This window comes from Rhinopithecus bieti, unplaced genomic scaffold, assembly GCF_001698545.2.
Source record: "Rhinopithecus bieti isolate Rb0 unplaced genomic scaffold, ASM169854v2 scaffold_46101, whole genome shotgun sequence".
Taxonomy (NCBI): domain Eukaryota; kingdom Metazoa; phylum Chordata; class Mammalia; order Primates; family Cercopithecidae; genus Rhinopithecus; species Rhinopithecus bieti.
In genome coordinates, this window is record NW_016819049.1 from 1,322,440 (window position 1) to 1,342,198 (window position 19,759).

The 19,759-nt window shown below is 48.4% G+C and overlaps 1 protein-coding gene across 6 annotated transcripts in view; it reads right to left on the bottom strand.

Moving 5' to 3' along the window:
• The window catches only part of PRDM11 (PR/SET domain 11), a 47,398-nt gene extending 28,883 nt beyond the window's left edge, over window positions 1–18,515 (bottom strand). For 4 of the 6 annotated variants that reach the window (XM_017858169.1, XM_017858166.1, XM_017858171.1 and 1 more), the window contains exons 1-4: window positions 18,157–18,515; window positions 17,440–17,564; window positions 16,977–17,080; window positions 16,205–16,467 (exon numbers count right to left, since the gene is read on the bottom strand). In XM_017858169.1, the coding sequence (XP_017713658.1) occupies window positions 16,205–16,467; window positions 16,977–17,080; window positions 17,440–17,558 (486 nt within the window). In that variant the 5' untranslated portion in view covers window positions 17,559–17,564; window positions 18,157–18,515. Of the gene's footprint in view, window positions 1–11,005; window positions 11,051–16,204; window positions 16,468–16,976; window positions 17,081–17,439; window positions 17,565–18,156 lie in introns of those variants that run through there. The other 2 variants (XM_017858167.1, XM_017858168.1) reach the window with 2 other exon arrangements.
• Between the last annotated feature and the right edge of the window lie 1,244 nt (window positions 18,516–19,759).

Sequence of the window (19,759 nt, forward strand, 5' to 3'; positions counted from 1 at the left end):
GCATGGAGTTTGACTCCCTGGGCCAAGCATGGTCCAGGTGGATCCACATGCTATTTCAGACCATGGTAATAATTAATAAAGAAAAATAAAAACAAAACCTCATTAACAGCTACCCTCATGGAGTACCTTCACTATGTCAAGTATTGATAAACTATTAATTTTCACAGCTACTATGATTATCCTCCTTTTACAGATTGGAAAACTGAGGCTGAGGGCTGTTGGTAACTTGCCTGAGACCACAAAGGAATTTTCCACGAGAAGCTGGAGTTTAAACTTGGGTTTCTGACAGTACAGTCCATGCTCTAACCACTTTGTAGAACAATGGATGTTAGCCCCAAGATTTTCCTAATGACTCCATTAACCACCCTCAACCATTCCTGAAACCCAGAATCAACCAGGACTCTTCTGGGCCCCTCTTTGAGCTTCCAGTTTTGCCTCTGAGCAACTCTGCTATCTGCGGGTTGGCCTTTTAATAGGGAAGAATGCTCCGCTTTGCAACAGAACGTCTGCCTGCCCCAATTGAAGATTCACTGTTGGGTGCCTCTATTTTTTTTTTTTTTTGAGACAGAGTCTTGCTCTGCCACCCAGGCTGGAGTGCAGTGGCCGGATCTCAGCTCACTGCAAGCTCCGCCTCCCGGGTTTATGCCATTCTCTTGCCTCAGCCTCCCGAGTAGCTGGGACTACAGGCGCCCGCCTCGTCGCCCGGCTAGTTTTTTGTATTTTAAGTAGAGACGGGGTTTCACCGTATTAGCCAGGATGGTCTCGATCTCCTGACCTCGTGATCCGCCCGTCTCGGCCTCCCAAAGTGCTGGGATTACAGGCTTGAGCCACCGCGCCCGGCCTAGGGTGCCTCTAAATGGTGTCATGACCAGATGCTGCAGAGATGGATTTTCAAAAACCTGGTTTGTTTTCAACTTTCCAGGAATTCACTGAATCCATAAAGCATTCTTAATTCTCAATCCTGCATTTCTTCATAGAGCAAAGTAGTTACAAAAATGACTGGTGAAGCCATTCACAGTTGATGAAGCACTTTGGCATACCTCAAATGCTCCTCCCCCAAGCCCCAGGAAGCAGATGGCATCACCTCTTTTCTCTAGCTACTCCCCAACTCAGCCAACTGAAGACCTGAGAGATAACCTGAACTTGAACTTGAACTCTGGCCTCTGCTATGGCCACAGACATGGAGTGAAGAATACTCAAGCTAGACGAGGGCATCTGAGATTATCCAGGCACTAGGTTTCTAACCTGGTGTCTGGGGAAGGGGGCATCCCTTAAAATGTGTGCATTTTGTGAACATTGGCACATGAGTATAACTTCCTAGGTGAATCAAGAAAGCTCAATAACCATGATTTAAACCATCTTCCCTAATTTAACTGATAAGGAAATGAGAACTTCCTTTTATTAATTATTATTATACTTTAAATTCTAGGGTACATATGCACAACGTGCAGGTTTGTTACATATGTATACATGTGCCATGATGGTGTGCTGCACCAGTTAACTCGTCATTTACATTAGGTATATCCCCTAATGCTATCCCTCCCTCCTCCCCTCACCCCACGACAGGCCTCGGTGTGTGATGTTCCCCACCCTGTGTTCAAGTGTTCTCATTGTTCAATTCCCACCTATAAGTGAGAACATGCGGTGTCTGGTTTTCTGTCCTTGCGATAGTTTGCTCAGAATGATGGTTTCCAGTTTCATCCATGTCCCTAAAAAGGACATGAACTCATCCTTTCTTCAAATTTCTTTTCTGTTTAGACCACTTTATTGAGGTATGACTGGCATACAAAAAGCTGTATGTATCTAACATATCTAACTTGATGAGTTTGGAAATAAGTGTACACCTGTCAAACCATCACCACAAACTATGATATAAACATATCCATTACCTCCAAAAGATTCCTCTGCTCTTATTATTATTATTATTATGATAATACTTAACATAAGATCTACCCTTTTAGCAAATTTTGAAGTATGCAATACAGTAAACTATAGGCTCTATGCTGTACGGTAGATCTCTGGGACTTACTCATCTTGCATAACTGAAACTTTATACCCTTGGACCAATACCTCCCTATTTCCTCTTTCCCAGCCGCTAGAAACCACCATTCTGCTATCTCTATGAATTTGACTATTTCAGATTCCTCCTATAAGTGGTATCAGGTAGCATTTGTCCTGTGTCTGGCTTATTTCACTTAACATAACATCCTCCAGGTTTACCCATGTTGTTGCAAATGGCAGAATTTCCTTCTTTTTAATGCTTAAAATGACTCTGGAGACCTGGTTAATGAGGCATGTTGACAAACAATCCTAAATTCCACATCCAGGTTTTATATACTTTGATTTCACCTCCCACCCTCAACCATTCCTGAAACCCACCTGACGATAACTGTAGATACTAAAGCTGGCTGTGATCTGCTCATCACATGCTAAGTACCAGGCATGCAACAAGCATTAGTATTTACAACAACTCATAGGGGTGTGTTCCATTAGACTGTGCATCCTCATTTTATGGATAAAACCACTTGAGCTGCGAGAGAACAGGTGAGCAGCCCAAAGACACATTTCTCGCAAGTTGTAGAGCCAGGATTGGAATCCAGGAACAGAGCCTATAACCAACTCAGACAGCTCTTCCCTTCACAAGTCCCTCTTTTCTGCCTGTAAAAGGTGCCAGGACTATGGACTAGTCTCAGGACCAACCACTGCTACCCTGACCACACACAGCCTTGCTCTCCTTGGTAAGGAGGCAGGCTCCTGGTGAAAGGCAGCAGCATTCTGAGTATCAGTTTGGGCCCTTGAGGAAGAACTAGAGAAGCAGCTGTCAAGCAGACTGGCCTGAATTCCATCTCTTAGTTATGCCTTTTTATGAATGGTCTTGGGCAAGGGTGAGAGAGAGATCTGGGAGTATCTGGATCAGGAGTTTGCTGCCTATCTAGGGGCAGCAAAATGTAAACTGGAATGAGCCAGAGAGAAATCAGATAGAAACACACTTTAAGTATCATGCTGCAGATTGGAAGAGTCTTCCAAGTTAACCTGGCAGAAGAACGTAATTAACAGGGCGGACATGAAAGGCACCCCATGGAGCTGTTGAGTACACAACCTGCACATCTATCACGGGTAGCTCTCCCCAAATAACCACTGAAATGAATAAGAGATAGAAAAAAAGCAGAGCAAAACTCTAATGCTTCACAATAAGGTATCACTTCACATCCACTAGGATGGGCTAGAATAAAAAAGTCAGAGAAAAACAAGGGTTGACAAGAATATGGATAAATCAGAGCCCTCATATACAATTGGTGGGAAAGCAAAATTGATCAGCTGCTTTGGAAAACAGGCTGGCAGGTCTTCAAATGATGAAACCTTGAGTTACTATTCCACTCCTAGGTATTATGCCTGAAAGAAATAAAAACACGTGCCCGCATGGAAACTTGTACACAAATGTTTATAGCAGCATTATCCATAACAGCCAAAAGGCAGAGACTGCCATCAATGGATGAAGAGATCAACAAGATACGGAACATTATTAGGCCATAAAAGGGAATGATATGGCCTGGTGTGGTGTCTCATGCCTGTAACCCCAGCACTTTGGGAGACTGAGGTGGGCGGATCACTTGAGGCTAGGAGTTCAAGACCAGGCTGGCCAACATGCAAAACCTCGTCTCTACTAAAATAAAAAAAATTAAAATAATAATAATAATAATAAGCTGGGCATAGTGGTGCACACCTGTAATCTCAGCTACTTGGGAGGCTGAGGCAGGAGTATCACTTGAACCTGGGAGGCAGAGGCCGTAGTGACCCAAGATCAAGCTACTGCATTCTAGACTGGGTGACATGGAGAGAAGCTGTCTCAGAAAAAAAATGGTGGGGCGGGGGTGGGGGGGAATGATACATGCTGCCACACAGATGAACCTTGAAAACATGAAGCGAAGTGAAAGAATCTTGTCACAAAGACCACATACGATATAATCTCATGTATGTGAAAGGCCAGAATAGAAAAATCTATAGGGTCAGAAAGTAGATTAGTGGTTACCTAGGGATGGGTGGGGGTGAGGGGTTGAAGATGTGGGTTAAGGGGATTGGAAGAGGAGAATGACAGCCAGAGGATACAGGATTTGATGAAATTGACTGTGATGATAGTTGCACACATCTGTGAATATAGTCAAAATCATTGAATCATACATTTTAAATGGGTGAATTATGTAGTATGTGAATTATATCTCAATAAAGCTGTTAAAAAATAAAATCTGCCAAAGGTTCATTGTTATCAATCAAACAAGGAGAAGGGAACGATCTTATGTCCTACATATCCTATGCTTGAACACTGATCCCTAAAGAAACAGGTTTCCATGTGAGTGGGAAGACCAGCAATGGGATGCCAGGAAGGCATTCTAGATATTAACATCTGAGGCCTGGATATGATAAATTGGAGATCTAGTTAAAAGTCCTGACCCCATAAATGACCTGTATAACCTTAGATAAGCAACATGGCCTTTTAAGGTCCAGTTTCCCAATCTTTAAAAAGAAGATAATAACTATCCCACAGTACTGTTATGAGATATACAAGTCATTTAGTACTCAGTGAGCAGCAGCTATCATTGTTGCTACTATTATTGTTGTTATTGTTACTCATCAACCCTAACTAGCATCTTCTGAGGACCCACTGGGGTTTGGAGTGCTGAATTAGGTTCAGAGAGCATAGTTCAACAAGACCTCTCCTTGGGGAATTTTCAAACACCAAGAAACCCCAAATCCTCTGTGGCAAAGCCAGGAAGTTTACTAAACATTAGTGTCTCTCAAACTAGGTCTTTGGATATATTCTCAGGATCTGAATGTTCTCTCTAAGAATTTTTAATTCCATGTTTTCATTTTAAAAAATCAATATGCGGGAATCCTCATGAGATTTCTGCACCCGCAAGAGGACTGAATTTATGGCTGAGGTGGCATCCGTGTCAGATTGAATCCCTGGCCCCAGCTCTTCAGCCATCCCTATCACCTTTTGCCACATGATTCTGAACTAGACTGTTTAACAGGCATCCTGCATTTCTTTGCTCCTTCACCTTATGTGCAACCATGAAATTGATGTGGCCAATGAGATATTAGCAAACATGATATAAGCAAAGTCTCGAAATGTAGAAAAGCTTCCCCAGGGAGCCCCTGCTCCTTCAGCTGGGGCCCAGAGCAGACATGATCCCAGTGTCTGGAGCAGACCTGGCTCCAGAGAGAGGAGCCAAGCTCCCCCAGCAACTGGAGGCTGGGCAGCCCAGCAAGCCCAGCTACATCAGCCAAACTGCAGCCAATCAGCAGATACACAAGTAGAAATGAGGAACTGCAGCTGACCAGCCCATACATGAGCTAGAGTAAATGATTGTTGTTCTATGTCAGGGCTCAGCAAACTATGGCCTGCAGGCTAATTCCAGCCCACCACCTGTTTCTGCATGGCCCACCAGGCTAAGAATGATTTTCAAGTGGTTGAAAATAAATCAAGAGAAAAACAATATTTCATGATGTGAAAATTATATGGAACTCACACTTCAGTATATATAAATAAACTTTTATTGGAACATGGCACACCTATGGCTGCCTTTGCACTATGATGGCAGAATTGAGTCAATGAGACAGACACTGTATAGCCTGAAAAACCTAAAATATTCACTACCTAGCCCTTTACTGAAAATGCTTGCTGACCCTTGTTCTATGCCCACTGGATTTTGAGGTAGCTTGTTTTAACCCAACAGTTGACCATACAACCCCAATTATGACTACTTGCTATGAGCCAACAAAAAAAGAACAGATATAAACTTAACATGTAAATGTTGCACTCTGGCAAAGAAAAGGCCAAGACACATCATGGCAGTTGCAATAACAAAAGATAGATGGGTATGATGGCACACTCCTGTGATCCCAGCTACTCTGGAGGCTGAGGCAGGAGGATGGCTTGAGCCCAGGAGTTTGAGGTTATAGTAAGCTATGATCTTGCCATTGCACTCAGCCTGGGCAATAGAGTAAGTTCCCACTTCTAAATACATACATACATATATACATACATACATACAAGATTTCCCAGTGTTTCAAATAGAGACAAACAGTAGGAAAGTAAAGATATCACACTGCACACAAAAGTACAGGCATTCCAAACTCCAAAGACTCTTGCTGTGTCTCAGTAATCACTACGATATTCGCCTTACAAATAGCAATTTTGTTTCAGTGACACGTCATCAACCATCCCATTAGAATGATTTTGTTAATGTGTATTATGTTGACGTTTTTGTAGTTCATTCTATATGTGTAAACTTGTTTTGGCTTTACAGTTGTTTAAACGTTATAAGTACAAGATACTTTGTGTTTACCAAGTTGTATGTTTATACCTTTTTAAGTACATTAAAATGAAATTAATGTAACATTAAGACTCCAGGAACATTAAAAATCACCTGAACTTAACACTGTTCAGGTGTGAGAAACACAGCTACAGTAGAATGGACTGGAGAGCCAAGAAATAGAGGAGGTCAGGTTAGGAGCTGGTCTGTATTGGAAATGTTATACAGGTTCAGAATAATTTTTCATGTTCTACTTTTGCTCTGATACAATAGATTTACAGACTTGGCTCCAGCCAGAACTGGTTCACGAGCATATTACATTTTCCTGGGGAAATCTTTGGTTTGGTTTGTGATTCAATAACTAAACTACCAGCATTTATAAAACAGCTACACAAGCTGAGCCCATTTAATGCTTCTGATATTCAGAATCTTCGGATTGAGGTATTCATTTTTACTCCTGGAAAAGCTGATATTGAATCAATCGTGTTTTATGATCCATTGCATCTGAGAACACAAGAAAAGTGACTTTTACTTTAGTCTCATCTTCCACTTTTCCTTCTAAGCACACTCGGTACCTCTGTTATACCCTAATATTAATACCATCCCCACCTGACTGTTACGTATGTGCCCCAGGGCCTTTGTAAATTCTATGACCACTGCTATGCTGCGTTCCCTCAGTTTCTGACATGGTAGGACAGTTGCATCAACTTATCCATCCCTCCCTCAAAATCTTGTTTGGCTAATGAGAACACATGGACACAGGGAGGGGAACATCACACATGGGGAACTGTTGGGGGATAGGAGGTGAGGGGAGGGAGAGCATTAGGACAAATACCTAATGCATGGGAGGTTTAAAATCTAGATGATGGGTTGATAGGTACAGCAAACCACCATGGCACATGTATACCTATGTAATAAACCTGCAGGTTCTGTATCCCAGAACTCAAAGTAAAATAAAATAATAATAATAGCAATAATAATGATAAAACCTAGTTCAGCTTAGAAGGACACCCCAGTAGCAACTGCACACCTACCATTCAGAGATTTGGGCTCCTAAACACCGTTTCCCAAAAAGGAATCACAGCTCCTACGAGAGACAGTGGGAATATCTTTTTGTGCCAGAAAGTAAGGAAACAGTGCTAAAATAATGATGGGGATGTGTCGAAAGAACAAGGATCCACTTTGAAAGCGTTCCCACTGGTCAAATCTAGGGCAATTTAAACATCAAAATGAATAATGACAGACATGGACTCCAACACATTAAATAAAAAAAGAATTCATGTTCAAACGAATAGCTAAAAATAGCTTTAAATGAGGATTGAGTGGGGGTGAAGGTTGAGCACTATTTTTTTTAAACAGAAGAATGTCAATAAATGTAGAAGAGAAAAAATAGAAAAATCATTTTAACCATGAATAATAATTGATACAGGCAAGACTCATCAATAGTTGTTAAAACCATTGAGTAAAAGACAAGACAGACTGCCACCAGGTGCCTCCTGATGGCAGGCTGTGAGAAAGACCTAATACTGCCTGTGCCAAAAAGCTGTAATCTGAATCCACCATGAAGAAACAATCAGACAAATCTAAACTGTAGAGCATTATGCAAACAACTAGCCTGAACTTTTCAAAAGTATCAATATCATAAAGAGAAAAAACAATACAGGGGAGACTTTTCTCGAATAAAGGAGACTAATGAAATGTGACAATTAAATGCAATGTGTGATACCTGCACAGGTCCTGGATGGGGAAAAAACCACAAAGAATGTTACTAATGGCAGTTGGGGAAATCTGAATATGAACTATAGCTGAGGCAGTATTGTATCCATGCTAAATTTCTTGGGTGGAATCATTATATGGTGGTTAAATAGCTCAGGGGTCAGCCAACTATGGCTGTAGGTCAAATCCAGCCCCACCGTCTGTTTTATACAGCCTGCAAACTAAGAATGGTGTTACCTTTTTTTATGACTAAAAAATGTGTTTTAATGTAATTTCATTTCTATAACTTTCAAATTTCATTTGAAATAATATGAAATTCAAATTTCAGTGTTCACATAGAGTTTTATTGAAACATAGCAACACCCATTCATTCACGTATCATCTATGACTGCTTTTGCAGTACAATGGCAGAGTGGAGTAGTTATGACGGACGCTGCACAGTCCATAAAGCCTAAAGTATTTACCAGGTAGCCTTTAAAAAAAAATGTTTGTTCACCCTGGTATAGAAAAACACCTTGCTCTTAGGAATTTGGCTGAAGTGTTTAGAGGTAAAGTAGCATGATGTCTCTGTAACTATATCTCAAACAGTTCAGAAAAAAAAAAAAAAAAAGAACATGTGGCTGGGTGCAGTGGCTCATGCCTGTAATCCCACCACTTTGGGCAGCTGAGGTGGGCAGATTGTCTGAGCTCAGGAGTTCGTGACCAGCCTGGGCAACACGGTGAAACACCATCTCTACTAAAATACAAAAAATTAACCAGGCGTGGTGGTGTGTGCCTGTAGTCCCAGCTACTTGGGAGGCCAGGGCAGTAAAATTGCTTGAACCTGGGAGGTGGAGGCTGCAGTGAGCCGAGATCACACCACTGCACTCCAGCCTGGGTGACAGAGTGAGACTCCATCTCAAAGAAAAAAAGAAAGAAAAAAAGTGTGTGTATGTGTGTGTGTGTGTAGAGACAGAGATAAAGCAATGGGTATAAAGTGTTAGCAACAGGCGAATCTAGAGGCAGGTATGAGGGTATTCATTACACTATTCTTGCAACTTTTCAACCGAGTTTGCAGCTTTCATAATAAAGAGTAGAAATTGCCGGGCGTGGTGGCTCAAGCCTGTAATCCCAGCACTTTGGGAGGCCGAGACAGGCGGATCACGAGGTCAGGAGATCGAGACCATCCTGGCTAACACGGTGAAACCCCGTCTCTACTAAAAAATACAAAAAACTAGCCAGGTGAGGTGGCGGGCGCCTGTAGTCCCAGCTACTCAGTAGGCTGAGGCAGGAGAATGGCATAAACCCGGGAGGCAGAACTTCCAGTGAGCTGAGATCCAGCCACTGCACTCCAGCCTGGGCGACAGAGCGAGACTCCGTCTCAAAAAGAAAAAAAAAAAAAAGAGTAGAAATTAACAAGCAAGCATGAAAAGCACCTGCTCATGCATGCTCACACACTGCACACCTACCCTGTCTCAAATGCCCCTTTTCTTTCTTCTTGGACAAACCTGTTACTCCTCACTTCTCTGAGCGTCCCTAAACTTGGTAACACCTGCCTGTCCCCACCACATGTCATGGCACTGCAACTGTCTGCTTATTTCATCTAGCCAAGCACTCAGGGTCTCTCAGATGCTATTCTGGAGGATGTGCCATGAGCTCTGGCACATCCAATTTCAAGTCTTAAAAGAAATAGTCACTTTACTATAAAAGCTGAAATGGGAAACACTAAAACACCATTTCACATCTGCTTCTCCCCAGAATGGTAACAGCCTGGCAGGTGGGGAGGGTGCCTGGCATGAAGTGGACAATTCCATCACATAGTGTCCTCTTTATCAGCGCCCAGAAGGGCGGACCTTCTCAGGAGCTCCCTGGTCCTTTTCACATTACGGACAGAATGTACCAGCTACTCTCCCAGTGGCTGCCAGATTTGGAGCCTGTATAGCTAAAAGTGCAGATAGAGGTCATTATAGTATGCATTTTCAGCTTCATTCCTGGTTCCATTTAGGGTCTCCACCCTTCTTTTTCTTTCTTCTTTCTCTCTCCCAGTTTTAATATGCTATTGTGGTATATTTTATGTATACTGCTAGGCTACCCTAAATCCCTTCTGGAACAAGCAACCATCTGAGTGAAAAACTTACATAGCAACCCAGTGCTGGCAGCCGGGTGCAGTGGCTCAAGCCTATAATCCCAGCAATTTGGGAGGCCGAAGCGGCAGGATCACTTGAGGTTGGGAGTTCAAGACCAGCCTGACCAACATGGAGAAACCCCGTCTCTACTCAAAATACAAAACTAGTCTTACGTGGTGCTACATGCCTGTAATCACAGCTACTCAGGAGACTGAGGCAGGAGAATTGCTTGAACCCAGGAGGCAGAGGTTGTGGTGAGCTGAGATCGCACCACTGCATTCCAGCCTGGGCAACCAGAGCGAAACTCTATCTCAAACAAACAAACAAACAAACAAACAAAAAAATCCTATGTTGGATTCCTCTGTCTTCTGCCTCTTTACCAAACCACCTGGCTGCACAGTACCCCCAAATGCCTTGTGCCAGCAGCATGGTTCCTGGCCTGCAGTGTCTGAGTGTAGCCTGGGTGATCTTGGCAATGAATTACAGCATTTATAATTTCCAATAGGATGAAAAAGCAGAGGAAGGGGCATGTCTTTCCTAGACAGGCAGAGGTAAGTGTCCAACTCCTGACAAGTCAGCCAGGCCATGAAGGAGAGTTGTGGAGTGGAAATGGCCGTTCGGTCCATCATGACCCAGGTCCAGGCCTTGTACCACTTTGCCCACAGTCAGGCCAGCTTTCCTCCAGGTGAAGCAAAGACAAAGAGGGAACTTGTGATGGGCAGGAAGAATGAGTAGAATAGAGTCCACTAAGGCAAGGAGGTAAGAAGAGGCGTGCTAAGTAAGGGAGGCTAGAGGGCCAAGAGGTGGAACGAGAGGGTGGGTTCTGGAGTCAGACTGCACAGGTTTGAACCCCAGCTCAGCGAGACTCACCAGCTGTTTAGCTTTGTGCAGAATGACTCATCCTCTCCAGGCCTCTGTTTTCTCAGCTGTGCAATGGATGGAATAATACCTATGTCACAGGAGCGTTGTTAGGATCAGATGAGATTATGCTACAAAGCACTGAGCACAGACCCAGACACATAGTAAGTGCTCAATAAACATTAACAGCTATGCTTGTCATGACCATCACCATCATTTCTACAGAGTAGAGTGTATGTACTGAGGGAGTGTGGAAGGAAACGTGTTGTGCTGAATGGGGGCCAGAGCTTTTGTAGGCAGGCAGAAGGTCCAAAGAAGATGATATACAGTATGGCTTTGGGACAGGACTTGACAAATGAGGGCAGTTTATTTAGGATGTGGGGCTTCCAGATCCTGGTCCAAAAATCAGCACCACTGTTCACCCCACCTTCCCCGTCCTCTCCCACCATTCAGCCCACCCATCACCTGAGGAGGCAGAGCCATTCCTCATGCCTGCTTTTCCCCAGTGGAGACCCAAACCTGAGTAGGCAGAGCCATTCCTCATGCCTGCTTTTCCCCAGCGGAGACCCAAACACCCACGCCCAACACACACACATGCGCGCGCGCACACACACACACACAACTTTTCTTGAGCCACTCTAAGCATCTGGTGGCTCTAGGCCTTCAATGTCTCTCACCTCTTGGGTTCCCAAAGGTCAAAGCCTCCATATGGTCTTGCAGCCTCTAACCACTCCCTCCCTGTGCCCATCTGCTGGCTACTGGCTGCAGTTAAGGACCTAGGAAGAAACCTCAGAGGGAATAACCTCCAGGCCACCAGTCCCACTGCCTGAACTGGGGCCACGCCTACTCTTGACTGGTAGAGCTAGTCCAGAACCAGGTTGCAAACTCTAGGGCCTTCTATTTCTCCTTTCCTCTCACCATAGACCTGTGCCAGGCAGCCAACCTGGGAAAGTTTGTCTGCTTTAAAGGTTCTCAACTTCCCACAGCTGGGCTGTCCCAAGGTACAGACTCTAGCAACAGCAGAAAGGGATCCTAACAGCCATTCCCTGGGCATGGTCCTAAATTTTTTCTCCTGCAATTTTCCAATAGGCTGTGAAGCCATAGGCTTCCTCTGTTGAACTTCTATCCATCCTTCAAGACAAGATCCATCTCCAATCTGCAGCACTGTGGTCACCAAGCAACACTCTGCCTCTGTATTACTTGGTTGGGAACAAGCTTCCTCCCCTCCTATCCACCATGGCCCCTGCCCTCATAACTGAACCACGAGCTCCATAAGAACAGAGAGCAAACCTCATGCATTCCTGTTATCCCTAGAGCTCCCTGCTCAGGACCTAGTGCTCCGGAGTTGCTCTGTGTATGTAAGGTTGGGTTGAATCTGGACACATAATAAAAACAGGCTCAGAGTAGCTATTAACTGTTCCACCCCATTAGCAATGTCTCCCAATAAGGGAAGTCCTCACATGGTGGCATGGTGGAGGGACACTATCTTTGAAGGAACCCAAAGTCTACTGTGGACCAGCTATGGGAATCCTGTGTTTCCTCATCAGAACAAGAGGGGCAGCAACCCCCACCCTGTGGACTGTTTCGAGGAAGAGTATGAGATGCCAGAGGTGCCCTGTATGCACCTGGCATATAATAATTGCTCAGTGGGCAACCAGACTTTTAAAACAAGCCATGCACCCTTGCTGGTTCCCTCTCCTCACCTCCCACTCACGCCTTAATCCACAGCAATCTGGCTTCCGCCCGTGAGACAGCTCCTGCTAAGGGGGCCAAGGAGACTTCTTACTGTCTCCTCCTACTGCTCCACGCCTTCTCAACTCTCCCTCCAATGATTCCTTAAACTCATATTCCAAAGCAAATGCCTCTTCTCTCCTCCCCAAGCACGTTTTCTATAGGCAATGCCCTCCCTTCTCCGGGCTTCAGCTGCATGACTTTATATACTTAGCTTTCCCCGTCATCCCAGTGTCTCTCTACTGCAGAGCCACACACACCAGAGTGCTCTGGACAGCTCCCTTGAGCACCTCATGGGCACCGGGAACTCTCCTCATCCCAAGCAGAACCCACCTTCTCTGAGCTCCTCAATTTCAGGCCACCTCACTCCACTTCCCTGCACATTTTAGCAGATGTCCCCGCACAAACACAAAAGCCTCCTATATGAGTTTCCTGTTGCTCCTGTAATAAATTGCCAATAAACTGCCAAAACCACAGTGGCTTAAAACAACATACATGTATTGCTTTATAGTTCTAAAAGTCAGAAATCCTAAAATCGAGGTGTTGGCAGGGCCACATTCTTTTGGGAAGCTCTGGGAATGAATGTGTTTCTTTGCCTTTTCTGGCTTGGAGAAGCTGCCTGCATCCCTTGACTCCCGGCTCCTTCCTCCATCTTGAAGGCCAGCAGAGCAGCATCCTCCAATCTCTTTCTCTCTGACCCTGAGCCTCCCACCTCCCTCTTATTAAGATGCCTGTGATTACACTGGGCCCACCCAGATAATCCAAGATCATCGCTCCCATCTCAAGATCCTTAACTTAATCACATCTGCAAAAAATCCCTTCTGCCATGAAGATAATATATTTATGAGTTCTAGGGATTAGGACAGGGACATTTTTGGGGGGCCATTATGTGGCCCACTATACCTAACTACCTCTATCTGCTCTAACCCTCTGGGCTAACCCTGTAGGGACAGGAATGATGCTGATCCACCCCCTTTTTTGGTCCAGTGTCTCCATGTGAACCCTGTGAGGTGATGTAAAAGGTAAGGGATCATGCCTTATCTCTACTCTACACTCAAGCACTTCAGCAGAACCCCTCCCGCTGGCTTTTTGAGGATGCTAGTCTAAGGAACAAACTTGACCACACCCCCCCCGCCTCACTCTTACCTTTCTCCTCACTTCCGATCTTATCTGTAACCAAACTTCTAGGAAATGACTATGCCTGGTCACTTCCATGCTAATCAGGTTCCACCCCCATCACTCTCCAGCAGGGTTCCTGCAGATAACTCTTCGTTACGAGGGACTATTCTGTCCATTGTAAAATGTTTACAGTAATCCTGGTCTCCAACTGCTAGATGCCAGCAGCTTACCCCTACGCTGAGCTGTGACAACCAAAAGGTCTCCAGACATTGCCCAATGTCCAGGGACAGGAGGCAGGGCTGCAAAATTGCCTCAGGTTCAGACCCACTGCTTTCTACAATAGCTCTTGCTAAAGTTGCCAATGGCTTCCCTGAGAGTAAATCCACGGGACACTTTTCAGTCTTTCTGGTTGGTTTCTCAGCAGCACTTGGCACTGTCAGCCATTGTGGCCTGGAGAACCTCTCTTCTCCCCTGACTTCCAGGTCACCCACTCTCCTGGTTTCCCTCCTACCTCTCTGGCTGCAAACCTTCTGTCTCCTTTGCAGGATCAAGCTCCCTTTCTTCTAGACCATGAACTGCTAAAGTCCCTCCAAGCTTGGTCACAGGCCTTTCCACCTCTCACTCATCACACTCTCTGTAGGTTCTGTGCTCCACACCCACTCCCCCACTGACCACCCACGCACAGGTGACTCACTAAGCAACATCTCCAAGCCTCCTCTCCAAGCTTAAGACCCATATATCCAACTGCCTACTTGACATCACCACTTGGATATCTTGTTACTCCAAACACAACAAGTCCCAAACCCAAATCATGATTTTTCTCTTAACCCAGTTCCCTTCCAGCCTCCTCCATTTCTCAGAGAAAGACACCATTAACGACCTGTTGGGAGACTGCAGATGTTCTTGATACCTCCTGCTCCCTTCCTTAAGCCAGTTAGTCTATGTCTAAGTCAGAGCTCTCCTCTCTGATACAGTTCACAAAGCAGTTCATTTGGCCCCATGTCTGTGCCCCAACCCTAGTGCAGTCTTCCAGCATCCCAGACTACAGAACTCCCACACGCTCTACCTGGGGAAAGGGGTGTGGGTACCCATTCTTGACCAGTGCCCCTGAGCTCAATCAGTTCTCCAGGCTGCAGCCAAAATCATCTTTTCAAAACACAAATGTGACCAAGTCACTCCCCGCTCCCCCTCTACATTCTTAAAAGGACAGAAGTCCTAATTTGGTCCACTGGGTCCTACATGATCATGCCTCCATCATCTCCTCCAGGCCCCTGTGTGTGCTGCACTCCAGGCACACTGACATTCATCCAGTAGCTCAGATGTGCCATGCTCTCCTGCCACAGGGCCTTTGCTCTTGCTGTTCAAAGCATCTGGAGGCACCTCTCCAATCTTCACCTGGTAGGCATTCACCTCCAATCACAGCTCAACTAGCAGGAAGCCTTCTCCGACCTCCACACATATTACTTCCCTGGTTGTTCACTTTCTCCCAGCCTCGCTGTTTCTCCATCACCCTCAGAGTTATAATTTGACATGGATTTGTTTTAGTCTTTGATTAATTCTGTCTTCCCCACAGAGGACTCCATGAAGGCAGGATTTACCTGATTGTCTTGTCTGGCCCACCACTGTATTTCCAGGGCCAGCACCGTGCCTGGCACAAAGGAGATACTCAACAAGTGTTTTTGTAGTGAATGAGGATCTTCTTACCCTCTAGAATGTTTTTTCTCTATTACCCCACACTCCCCTATCTCTGTCCACTAGCTCAAGCTTGATTCCTTAAAGTTGCTTTGGTAACCCTTCCTCCTCATACCCTCGAAAACCCCTCTTGCTCATCTTTGCAACCCATCTATTGAAAGTACCCTGTGTTGCAACTGACATCACACGTGTACCTGCTTGTTCAATGCCTGTCTTCCCACCAGACCATCTGCTCCCTAAGGACAGGAACCATGTCTGTCTTGTTGAAGGGTTTACCCCTGGCACCTAGCCCAGAGCCTGATATTACTGGTTTGGAAGTGGGAAGTCATGCTCTGCATTCCCAAAGGCCAGCTCCGAGTCACCCACTCTGGAAGATCCGTTGGTTCAACGCCGCCCAATGGTTCACCAGACACACACTGCCCTGAGTTCTGCTTGGTGATTTCCTGATCTGCTGACTACTGCCATGTGGGTGCTCTCAGCATTGCCCTTGGGCACCAAGCGTTGCAGCCACTCAGCCAGGGCCAGGGGACAGCAAGATCCAACATCGACAGGTCCAGAAGGGATGGTAGAAAAGCTCTGGGGCCGAGCTGGGCCAGTATGGCTCCCCCTGGTGGTTTCCTTCCATGTTCCTTGGCAACCTCTCCCATGAGTAGCCCAGGGCACACTCACCAGCCAGGAGAAGAAGCCAGCTGATTTGTCCTGGGTGGAGATCTGCCCCTCGTAGGGGCCAAAGATGTGGCCCTTGGGGATGACCTCGTTGATACATCGCACGTCACTCTCTCCGCTAGTGTCCTTGACCACCTCCATGCCCTGTGGGATGGTGAGCGCTGCCCGGTCTGGGATGCCCACGGGCACCGGTGTGTCAGACACAAACACTGGGGGGCCATGGTTCGGGCATTCATCCACGAAGTACTCCTGGCAGGACTCACAGACTGGAGGGATGGCAAGAGAAGGGAGGGCCTCAGTTGTTACAGGGATATAAGATCCCCATGGGGAAGGCAGAGGGGCTGACAGGAGGCCCACCCATGGACAGCCAGCTGCAGGCCCCAGGGTCATCAGTAGCAATAACCCATATGCTCCCTGGGGGCTCCAAGAACAGGCCTGCCTATGTCAAGGAGGCCAGCAGCTCCCTTTGTCTCAAGTTTTAAAAAACTGGAAGAAAGAGCATGGCTTTGGAGTCCAAGTGCAACCGTATTCCTTTGGGTTGGAGGACCTCAGGCGGGATACTTAACCCTCACCAAGACTCAGTGTGCTATCTGGAAAATGGGGCCAACAATAGCCACTTGGATGGCTAATGATGATGACTAACCAAGGCCTGGACCTGGGCCTGGTATATGGCAGGTGAGGACCTATCATAGTAGCATTGCTACAAATTCTCTAGCCAGGAATGGGGCAATGGGGGTGAAGGGAGGAACAGCCCAGAGCCCCAAGCTCCACTTACACCAGAAGTCCACTTGCTGGAAGCTTTTAGGCATGATGAGGTCACGCTTCCCCTTCAGTTTCTTGGGCTCAACTTCCATGGCCGAGGAGTCCGGTCTCCTAGAGCTGGCCAGGGCAGAGGCCCGAAAAGAAAGCAAAGAAGTCATCAGAGAGGGAGAGCCCAGTAAGGACAAAAGTTGGGGACCTCGCCAGGAGACCGAGAAGATGTGGGGTGGGCAGAGGAGTCCCAGCCGGTCTGCTGTTCAGTGCAGGAGGTGGTGGAAAAACTGGAGGATTGAGATGCGAGCACAGACCTCCCTAGGCCACTGCTTGAATTTTTCTAGAGCCTGCACCCAGGAGCTGCCGGGAGCAGGGTTAGGGAAGGTGGGCAGGAGTGAGAACGTTTCCCAGGGTTCCCAACCAACCCAGCCCAAGCACCTTCCACTCCCACTTCTCCCTCTCCAGTTCCCACACAAGGGCCTCACCAGGGCTGGCCATACTCCTGGTCTCGGAGTGGTGAGCAGACCTCCGTCTTCACCACCGTCACCATATCCCCCACGGCTGCATTGGTCTGGGCCAAGCACTCCTTCATGTTCTCGGTCATTCTGTCCTGGGACGCAGGAGGTGGGACCAGCACAGGAAGAGGATCAAAGAAACAGGGGAAGAAGGGTGAGTGGCGGAGAGGGCAAGTGGGGGTCTTGCGGAGTCTGGTTACCCTCCCTGCCATCCCCAGAGGAAGCGCTTGAGAACACAGACAACAAAAACAGCTGTAGCCCGGCCAAGAGGAAATGCCATTTCCATCCCGGGCTGGTCCTAGGGACGACTGGAGCCACCAGCCCCATGGGGTCAGGAGCCTAGGGCAGCCCAGGCCATGAAGCCACGCTGGGAAGCACAGCCTGGACCCCCAGACCAAAGGGCAAAGGGCAGGAGGATCCCATATGAACCTGGGCGCAAAACTGCAAAGGGGGAGAAGGGAGGGAACAACTCAAGCCCAAGTGGGGCCAAGGGGTAGTGGGCGGACTGAATGTGCCCTCAGAGCCTGGCAGGGCAGCCCCTCACCCTGGGACTGTGGGGAGCGCAGCCAGGCCCCTTTGTCAGCTCAGAGCAGGTACAGGCAGGGCCTGGGGGCGCTGGCGAGGGCCAGCCAGGGCGCCAGCCCCACCCCACTCTCTCTAGGGGACACTCCCCAGCCCGCCGCTTACCGCCCTCCACCACTGCGCCGGGCTTCAGCCCCTCCCTTGGCACCCCGGGGTCCTCATGCCAAGCCTGGGGACACTCTTCGGGGCCAGGGTGGCACGCAGCTGGGGCTGGGATTGCGCTGGGCCCCGGGACTGGGCGAACGGCGTGTGTGACTCACTACCCGGGGCCCCGCTGGCCACACCCCTGCTCCTCGGCTAATCAGCCCCCTGCTCCCCACCGGGGCCCCAAAGCCGGCGGCGGCGACTGGGAGGGGTGTGGGGAAATGTGACGGCCTGCCCCCTCCTCCGAGCCGGCGGGGCCAGGGGCGCGCGGTGGGGAAGGGGAGGGCTGCCCGGGCCGGGCCGCGCCGCCCCTGCCCCGTGGCCGCCCCGTCTCGGGGTACTCGGGCCCGGATGTGCGATGCGGACAGGGGCAGGAGCCGGACAACAGACACACACACTCTCGCCAGACAATATCCCGGCGGGGCTCCCTGCCCGGCCAGCGGACTGAGCGCCGCCCCGCCCGCCGGGCCCGACCATTCCTTTGCGGGGGGAGCATGTGGCCCTTCTTGCCAGGCCCCGGGGGACACGCAGTTTGGACTGGCTGCAGGAGGGGAAAGAGAAGGAAGAGGAGGGACAGAGAAGCGGGGAGCGGGAGGAAGCGGAGCGCACACAGGAGAGGCGGCGGGGAGGAGGGCGCGCTGGGGGCCGCTCCCGGCAGAGAGGACCATTCCAGGGGCATACCACCACGGGGCCGGCGCGCCATTATATATAACAACACAACGGCGCCCTGGGCCTGGGCGACAGCGCCAAGGAGGCCGCACGGGTGTCCCCAGCCTCTGAGCTGCCTTGGCGTGGCGGCGACGACGGGGCCTGCGCTGCCACCCGTACAGACACCGGGCACCCGCTCGCTCAGCCGCGGCCGGCCGCACCTGCACGGTCCGGGGCAGGACCGGGGTGCCTGCCGCTCTCCTGCCTTCTGGCTGCGTTAGGCCAGGGGCTCCCCCGCTGGGTACTCGGCCGACTTCACAGCCTGTGGGATGGCCCCCTGCGACCTCTGAGGGCGCAGGAATTGGGACCTAGAAGATGTCAAGCGACTTGCCCAAGGTCATGCAGACCACGCCCAATGGCTGCTCAGTAAATTGGAAACTGGCTGAACCCCCAGATTCAAGTGTTTCAGGTTGGCCTCGCCATGCAGTATCCTTGTCCAGTCCTCTTACCGAACAATCGCTGGGATCACCCTTAAGTGGGTTCAGGCCCCAGCTCACAAGTTCAGCAGCCAGGTGGGAGCAAGGCCCTGTGGCTTTGTGAAGGATCCCTGAACACCCGCTGCCCTGAGGCGCTCTCACTGGGATGGGCAGTACCCCCTACCATACATCCTGGGGCGCAGCCTCAGCGGTTAGGTGCCTGGGCACTGGACAGGCACTGCCTGAGTTCAAATCGCACTGACGGGCGGTGTCATCCTGGGCAGGTGTTATGGTCCCCACACCCCCTTCATACGTTGAAGCCTTCAGCCCCAGTGTATCTGTATTTGCAGATGGCGCTGTGAGGAGGTGATCAAGATTAACTGAGGTCATAAGGGTTAGGTGCCCTTATAAGGAGAGGAAGAGACACCCCTCTCCACCAT